General features: G+C 40.5%; 1 protein-coding gene across 1 annotated transcript; it reads right to left on the bottom strand.

The window, feature by feature from the left end:
- Positions 1-7745: 7745 nt before the first annotated feature.
- On the bottom strand, positions 7746-8753 carry GPR119 (G protein-coupled receptor 119; the record flags this gene model as incomplete). Its single annotated transcript, XM_080718491.1, has 1 exon — positions 7746-8753. The coding sequence occupies one exon, from the start codon at positions 8751-8753 to the stop codon at positions 7746-7748; it is 1008 nt and encodes a 335-aa protein (XP_080574617.1).
- Positions 8754-9345: the final 592 nt, after the last annotated feature.

Below are 9345 nucleotides of genomic sequence, written 5' to 3'. Positions count from 1 at the left end.
TTAGTGAGGCTCTCAGCAACTTGGTGAGACCCTGTTTCCAGATAAAATATAAAATAGGTCAGGGAGTATAGCCCGGAGGTAGAAAGCCTCTGGGTTCCACCCCCAGTACCACACAAAAAATAAAAAAATAATAAAAAAGGGCTGGCAGTTTAGCTCAGAGGTAGAATGTCTTTAAGTTCAATCCCCCAGTAATACACACACACACACCCCACACATATGTGGGACCTGATAATAAGTGGTAGTTGGAATGTCTAGATTATGAAATAACTTCATAGACATTCAGGTATAATCTCTTGGTTTCTGTATTTTACTTTTTAAAAAACTGCCCCTGAGATGAAATGACAGATATTTACTTTTATATAGGAAGCATTTTCAGATTTGTCTAATGGCTCATTGGACAAATCTGCAAAAATACTGCAGGTAGTAAAAGCACATTGAACAGTTTTGTAAGATAGCATGGCATTTTATTGGACCTATGACTATGTTGTTCCCCTGTGTTTATCAGCTTTTTAGTGCCTTAATGTCAACACAGTTGAGACAGCTGGAACTCATGGATTTATTATAGTTAATGGGAAATATGTTTAAGTCATAGGACTTTGGGCAATATACACCAATAAGAACAAACCTAAACAGATGCAAAGACCTCCTCAGGTCCTTGGCCCAACACAATCTTAGTTCCTTTAGTGCTCGGGAGCAAGCGTCCCATCTGCCCCTTCTGTAGATAGGGTTTTGAAAGAAACAGGAGCTGCTTTGTGCATTAAAATAGACTCTTAGACCCTTAGCAGCTGCATCAGTTGTTTCTAGGATTCCTCAGAAGAGGGCTCTTTGAGCCCAGAGGCTGATTATGGTCCTAACAGCTTGTAAATCCAGTGAACATATGGCTGGGTAGTAGCCTGTTAAGCTCCATGTACTTTATCCTGCTGTGATTGATCCATTAGTTGGGAGCACATCTTTCCCTTTCAGCCAACTTTGAATTACGGCTTTGAGGCTTTGACTGTATCAAGAACTATCTCCTAGCCCTGTGGGTAAATGTTTTATTCTCATGACTATTAGCATTTTATGATATTGCACAAAGCAATAGGTTAGGCTGAATATCAAACTGCACTGTGGAGATGCACTGTGAGGTGCTTTCTTAAACTGTTGTGTTCTACTAGTCCAGGCTCCCAAATATGCAAAATACAGATTAACCCTAGTAGTAGGGCATATCAAAAGGTTCCTTTTGTTTAAGCAACCTGTTAACTTTCTTAGAATTGCTTATGTTTTTAGGAATTCATGTGTTTTGTTTCTTCTTTGATAACCATACCTGTGGTCTATTCACTTAAGGTTTGCATATGATTTCTCTTAGCAGATATCCCACGGAAATATCTTCAAGAAATATCAACAGAAATGTGAATCAAAGTTCTTATAAAAGTTTAGTTCCCCTTGGTCTAGTAATACTGCTTTGGAGAATTTATTCTTAAGAAATTGAAGAAAGACATTAAAAAAAGACACACAAGTTCTTTTCTGTGTGTGTGGTACTGGGGATTGAATCCAGGAGTAGAGCACTGAATATTTTATTTTGAGACAGGTTCTTGCTAAGTTATCCAGCCTAGCCTTGAATTTGTGATGCTTCTATCTTGGTCCCCCAAATACTAGGGTTATAGGCATGAAACCCTATGTCTGGCTTATACACAGGGTCTCTATAGTGGTATTATAGCAAAGAGAAGTTTGAAATAACTTAAATTTAATCAATTATTTATTTTTTTGCCATACTAAGGATGGATCTTGGGGGCATTCTACTTCTGAGCTATACCTCTGGCCCTATTTTTAATTCTTAATTTGAAACAGGGTCTCACTAAGTTGCAGAGGGCCTCACTAAGTAGCTGAGGCTGTCCTTGAACCGTGATCCTCCTGACTCAGCCTCCCAAATGCTGGGATTACAAGCGTACACCACCACGCCTGGCTAAAATAGCTTAAATATAGAGCAACTTCAGAGAAATAGTTAAAGTATTGTTGAAAAAACATAGCTGGGCATGGTGGTGCACACTTGAAATCCCAGTATTCGGGAGGCTGAGACCGGAGGATCGTGGTTTGTGGACAGCTTCAGCTACTTTGTGAGGCCCTCTGCAATGTAGTGAGACCCTGTTTCAAAATAAAGAATAAAAAATAGGGCAGGGGGTATAGCTCGAAGGTCAAATGCCCCTGGGTTCCATCCCAAACCTGCAAAAAAAAAAAAAACCCCAAAAAACAAAAAAAAAAAAACCAACAAAAAACCATGCAAACATGACAGGCTATGTTTTTGAAGAATATTTAATGGCAGGAAAATATGCACAATATAATATTAAGCAAAGAAAAGATGGAGAACAACAGTAGTTATCTCTGGTATGATTATGGGTACCTCTATGATTTCCTGCGTTTTTAAGAATTTCTAAAATAAAACTTGGTTTTATAATCATTGTATATCTTGAAAAGAAATCTCAGCAAAGATGGGGCAGTTTTAGCACCTAGTTCTCAAGTGTTTGTGGTAGATGGACAGACAAGCAAATGAGTAAATGGTAGGTGCATTTGTAGGCACTACTATTGACTACAGAAATAGCAAACATGATTTATTCATTAAAAGAAGAATCTTCCAGACCAGTCAGTAGTATTTGAAGGATGACTTGGAAGGTACTGAAGGAGTCACAAAATTGATGTAGCCAAGGAGTTGTGGTCTGTTCTTGAATACATTGCTGCCTTTTTGTCCAGCCATTGACACCGTGTATCTTCTTATTCTATGTGTATCCCTGAAGTACCTTTCATGCCTATTCTCTCTCTCTCTCTCTCTCTCTCTCTCTCTCTCTCTCTCTCTCTCTCTCTTTTTGTGGTACTGGGCTTCCTGGAAACCCTTCTACTTCCGGGCTACACTCCCAGACCCATTTTTATACCATACCCGGCATGCCTACTCTTTTTTACTGGTCTTTATTCATTTGGCCAGTGTCTGAGCTTGATGAGAATGAAATCATAGTCTTGAATTTAATTCCTATTTCAGCCAGTTAACACTTCTTTATCTATGGATAGATACCCCAAGCTAACACTGGCTGCCCAACTCCTAGAGATGGGTTTATTGAGTGTGCAGTAGAGTGTCAGTAGATCAAGGCAACCCACCTTGTAAAATACCCACTCTTGTAAAATACCCTGTACAGAGGCCTATGTGTTCTTATGTTCTTAAAAGTACACCTGAAATGGAAACTGAGATGTCATATGCCCAACTTTAGCTACCCAAGGAGTTAATATAAAACTTGATCATATCACAATTTTTATAACTCTTTACAATAAGCTGTTCATAGCAATGTTTATATAAATTGAGTTGATTGACCTACATCGTGTTCTACAAGGTCTTAATATCTTTTAGATATTTTGATCAATTCCTGAACAGAATCTGGCTTCTTTGCAAGTCCATCAGGAGAGAATACTGGATGTGTGAGTGAAATCTAAATGTTTCCTCTTCAGTATATTCCCTTATCTGTATCCTGTGTCAAAAAAAAAACCCCACAAACAAACCATTATACCTTTGCATAGCATTCTGTATCTCTGCTCCTGGCAATTTGTTAAACAGAGTGTACTTAATTATAGTTACTCTTTTTCTCTGTGTGTGGTACTTCAAGTTTTATATAACTCCTTCCATTTTTTTTTCTTTTTTTTGGTGGTACTAGGGATAGAACCCCGGGGCTTTCTACCTCCGGGCTATACTCACAAACCTATTTTATACTTTATTTGGAAACAGGGTCTCACTAAGTTGCTGAGAGCCTCACTAAGTAGCTGGGGCTGGCTTCGAATCTGGGAGATCCTCCTGTCTCAGCCTCCGAAGCGCTGGGATTACAAGCATGTGCCACCACGCCCAGCTTTTAATTATGGTTACTCTTAAGCCCGAGTGTATGATACTAGTGCCGGTGCCATGTATCTGCTCTGTCTTGATATACTGGTAAGGTTTTAGATTTACTCCTTTTTGTCTTTTTCTACCTAAGTTACCTCTAGTTCATTCATTTGTTCATTTATTCGTTCCTTTCTCCCTTCCTTCCCTCCTTCCTTCCCTTTCTTCTCTTCCTTCCTTCCTTTGTTTTTGGTACTTGGGATTGAGTCCAGGGGTATTCTACCTCTGAGCTACATCCCCAGCCCTTTTTTATTTTTTCTTTTGAAATAGGGTTTCTCTCAGTTGCTGAGAGCCTTACCAAGTTGCTGAGCCTGGTCTTAAACCTGCCACCCTCCTGTCTCAGCCTTCCAAGTACTGAGATTACAGGTGTGCACCACCACACCTGGCTTCCTGCCCCTCATTTAAAAAAACTTGTTCAGGGGTTGAGGAACTCAGTCCTGAGTTTAGTTGTCCTTGTCTTGTAGATTATAATATCTGAATATGATGTACTCCCTTAAATGAGTCAATTCTAAGGAAGAAGAAAGAACTAATATTTTCTGAGCATTAACAATGTGCTGTAGTTTACTAGGCATTTTCACATATGTTATCTGTCCTCACTATGGCTGGATAAGGTAGGCATTATTACAGTAGTTTGACAGATGAGGGATCTATGTCTGAGTTGTTTTTGTTTGTTTTGTTTTTTTGATACTGGGGATTGAGGCCAAAGGCATTCTACCTTTGAACTATACCCCCCCTTTTTTGAAATGGGGTTTTGCACTGGGATAACAGGCATATGCCACCACAGTTGGCTTAATTTTGACAATTTAAAAACGGAATAATGATCTGAACACTTGTGTGTTGGACTTTAAAGTCTGATTTTTCTGTACCACATACTGATTCCCAGGGATAGCGAGGTTTCTGAGACTGAATCTAATAGCATACTGATCACCTAGTCTCTCCTTAACTCCTGCTTTTCACTATAGCTTTAAAGAATTGTTTAAATTTTATTATTATTATTTTTTGTAGTACTGAGGATTGAACCCAGGGGCATTCTACCTCTGAGCTACACCTGCAGGCTTAATTTATTTTTTGTTTTAGAAGTGTCTTACTAAGTTGAGGAGGGCCTAAGTAGCTGAGGCTGGTCAGGAACCTGCAATCCTCTAGTCTCAGCCTCCGAAGTACTGGGATTACAAGTGTGCACCACCATGCCCGGCTTAAATCTTATTTTTAATTGACAATAATTATATACATTGTGTACAATGAGATGTTTTGATACATATTTAAAATGCAGAATGATTAAAGCAAGCAAGTTGAATAAATTCCATTCCTCTTTGCTTAGCAAGATCCATCCTTTATAGCAAGACTGGGAATTAAGCCTTGAGTCATCATTAAGGACATTGGTTTCAGCCTACTTTCAGTTTTTCCACAATCCAGTTTTATTATTCACTACTTTCCAGCAATTCATAACCCATTCCAAGAGAGTGCTAGTATAACTGTTACTTGCTGGATGCTTATCACTTCAAAGCCTATTGGGTTTCACCATCTACTCAAAAGCCAGAAACTTCAGTTCTATTAACATAAATCTTGCTATGGTGTAAGCAATATGTTCCTCTCAGCCCAAGTTGTAAGCTGAGCAACTGAAAAATGATTTTACCAAAAGAGGGCTGATGTGTGAGAAACAGGCCACTAGATAGAGGGTGAAGAAGAGGAGAATGGAATTTTCAGGAGCACAAAAACTCAAAGGGGTGATCATTATCCTCTGAAGGGCTGAAGGATAAAAGATGAGTGTTAATCTGAATAAAGAGGAATTAAGAAGACACAAATAATGTTATGTGCAATATGAATGTATCACTATCATGTACAATTATGGTGCGCCAATAATAGAAAACCTAAGTACAAAGTATCATGAGATGTGATGACATTCTTTTGAGAGGAGGAAGGCTGGCTTCCATCCAGGTTCTGATGATGATGATGATTGCTGCTGTTTTGTGGTAATGGGGATTGAACCAGGAGGATTCTACTTCTAAGTTATGCCCCCAGTGCTATTTTACTTTTATTTTGAGACAGAGTTTCACTAAGTTGATGAAAGTATCACTGCTTGCTGAGGCTGGTCTCAAACCTGTAATCCTCCTGTCTCAGACTTTCAAGTACAAGGATTAGAGGTGTGTGCTACCATTCCTGGTTGAGAAACAATACTCTAAGAATTCACTATGGAGAATAGGAGGTTGAGTTAAAAGTTCCAGGGAAGCCCAGGAAGGCAGAGTGTGGTTTTTGTGTTTTCCCTATTCTGTCCTTGAATTTTATTGCTAGGTCTGTCAGGAGGGACACAATTCCCACGGTCGGTACTGCCACTGCCACTGCCACTACTGCCATTTTCTACATCCCACAGAAAGGATGAGGCACCTGCTTCTCAGCTGGTCTCCTGTGCTATTTTGATGAGTTTCTTATGAAAATACAAATTTGAGAGTAACTGGAAGAAAGTCTGGTTCTGAGGAGCCAAGTGGGTCCAGTTTTGAGAAAGGCAGCACACTGTCATCAGCAAGCAGCTACAAGTGATAGATGAGGCAAGTAACAGGAAGAGCCACCATAGTTAAAAATGTCATGGACTGGGAGAGGTCATAGCAGAAATAATCACAAGACTGGCAATTGGCTATTTTTCCAAAGAAACACTGTGTGTGTGTGTGTGTGTGTGTGTGTGTGTGTGTGTGTGTGTGTGTTACTGGGGGTGTTCTACCTGTGAGCTGTACCCCCAGCCCTTTTTGTTATTTTTTTGTTGTTGTTTTGAAGCAGGGTCTTGATATGTTGCTGAGAATCTCACTACTTGTTGAGGCTGTCCTCAAACCTTCATTTCAATTCTTGTGCCTCAGCCTCCCCAAGTATTGGGATTACAGGTGTGTGCTACCATACCCAGGTTAGAAACACTATTTTGAATGCCATGAGGTATGGGAAAAAGTAAGCTTTAGAGTCTAATTCAGGTTCCTATATTTTATGCAAACTTAGTGTATACAATCTCTGATTTATGTCAGGGGAGGCAAGAGATACAGGAATGCCTTGTTTTACCAATTAATTGTTGTAGTAAATCACTATAATAGTTAAAAAGAGACTTCTCTGGTGCTGTGCTTTCTACTATGAGAGCCACTAACCACATGTGGCTGTTGAGAATTTGAAGTATAGTTAGTTTGAACTGAGATGTTCTGTATGAGTAAAATATATACCAGATTTCAAGGACTTACTATGAAAAATGTATAATAAATTTTAATGTTGACTACATGTTAAAGTGATGATAATATTTTAATGTATTAGTCTAAATAAGACATTAACATTAATGTTTAAGGAGATAGAAATGTTAATTACCCTGATTTGGCAAGTACATATTATATATATGTATAGCAATATTACACTATGCTCTATAAATATGTACAATTAAAATAATAGTTAAAAAATTAAAGCTCAAAACTTTTAAAATACATTAATTTTGCCTATATTTTTTCAACATGGTTACTCTAGAAAAAATATTAAAAGCATCATATGCAGCTTGCATTCTATTTCTGTTGGACATTGTTGCTCTGCTGTATTAAAAAATCAGATTTTATATATGAACAGCTTTTTAGCAGTACATTTCTTGCTTTAAGTATAGATATACAGGAGACAAGCCTGTCTCAAAAGAAGGACAGAGAGGAGTGAAGATTTGCAAACGGAGAACTGATTATAGAAGCAAGTTAGGGAACCCTGCCTCAGTTACCTCTCCTTCTGGGGGTAAAGGGATATGAGAGGTGGGGCAATCAGTCACCTGAAGCAAGTTCCATTCCCCCTAGCTCAGTTGGGGGCCAGCAAGAGCAGGGGAAAGGCACGTTGAAACTTCTGCTTCCTTACCATCTTAGCCATCAAGCTCTGGGTGGGAGACAGTGATGATGTGGCAGGAACGTTCCCGGGACCTCTCTGGACCACTCTTCTTGGCCAAGAGAAAGAAGAACAATGAGGTGATCCCCTTCTTCACTCCAAGGGCCATGTGGTAGAGCTGAAGCCGCACCTCCTTCTGCCAATAGGCATAGATGAGTGGGTTGAGCAAGGAGTTGCCTACCCCGAGCAGCCACAAGTACCGTTCCAGCACTTCGTAGAGGTGGCACTCCTGGCAGGCCACCTGCACAATGCCAGTGATAAGAAAAGGGGACCAGGACAGAATGAAGCTCCCAATGAGAACAGACACAGTGCGGATGGCCTTGAAGTCGCTGGGGTACCGTGGGGGCCTGAAAGCTCCAGCTGTGGCTCTTGCATTTTCCATTTTTTTAATCTGTTGGCGGTGCATCGAGGCAATCTTGAGCATGTCGCAGTAGATGAAGACAAAGAGGAGCATGGCTGGGAAGAAGCCCCCGCAGGAGAGGGTCAGCACAAACCTTGGGTGAAACACAGCAAAGAATCTGCAGGGCCCATAGTAGGTGGTCTGCTGGAATATGGAGACTCCGAGTGGGAGGAAGCCAATGACATAAGACAACAACCATAACCCAGCTATGCAGGCCCCAGCCACAAGCCCACTCATGATCTGAAAGTAGCGGAGGGGCTGTTTAATGGCCAGGTACCTGTCAAAGGCAATCAGCATGACTGTGAAGACAGAAGCGGCTGAGGAAGAAGTGACAAATGCCATCCGAAGACTGCAGAGGGTCTTCTGTGTGGGCTGAGCAGAGCTGGAGAGCTGGTCTGAGACTAGGCCAGAAATAGCCACGCCAATCAAGGTGTCAGCCACAGCCAGATTCAATGTGAAGCAGAGACTGACCCCATCATTCTTATGGATTGACAACAGCACGGCCACAGTCACTAGTGCGTTAGTAGCAATGATGAGGAAGGACAAGACAGCAAGGATCACTCCGAATAAGAAAGATGATTCCATGTCTTTAAGTGGCATATTTTCCACTTACCAGGGCACGCTGGCTCTCTAACTTAGGTTCTCTGGGCCAGGGGAAGAGGAGCTGTGGGTTCAGAACCACAGCACAATTCTGGCCATCCCTGGAAGTCCAGGCTGGCAGTCTGCCATCTTTGGAATCTTGGTGTCATTGAGAATGACTAATTCTGAGTCCACAGCCTTCTGTGTCTGCTGCATTCTGAGGGCAGCAATCCCTGTATAGACTTGCCCCTGAGCCCTGAAATAGTCCCTCCCCCTCAATGACCAGGTTACTAGACAACCTCCAAGTATCTGGTACACGCTGTCTCTCCAAGGCCTCTCCCTTCATTGATACTTTAAGGGCTTTGGAAGGACCTGGATATTCATCAGGCTTCCTGTCTGACAAAAAATATAACTCTAATCACACATTTTATTCTTCCATAGCTTGGTATTAAATTTCTACATTTTTTTCATAAGCCTTAAATTCCAGTTTAACTAATCTTGGCTTAATTATGCATTTTGCTTAATAAATAATTCTCAGTTACTATTATGACTGCTTTTTAAAATCCCTCTTTTTGTTTTTTAATTAAATATCCTCATC

The sequence above is a fragment of the Muscardinus avellanarius genome (assembly GCF_963383645.1).
Source record: "Muscardinus avellanarius genome assembly, chromosome: X".
Lineage (NCBI taxonomy): Eukaryota > Metazoa > Chordata > Mammalia > Rodentia > Gliridae > Muscardinus > Muscardinus avellanarius.
The sequence above is the reverse complement of the archived record's forward strand: the minus strand, read 5'-3'. Positions and strand labels throughout refer to the sequence as shown.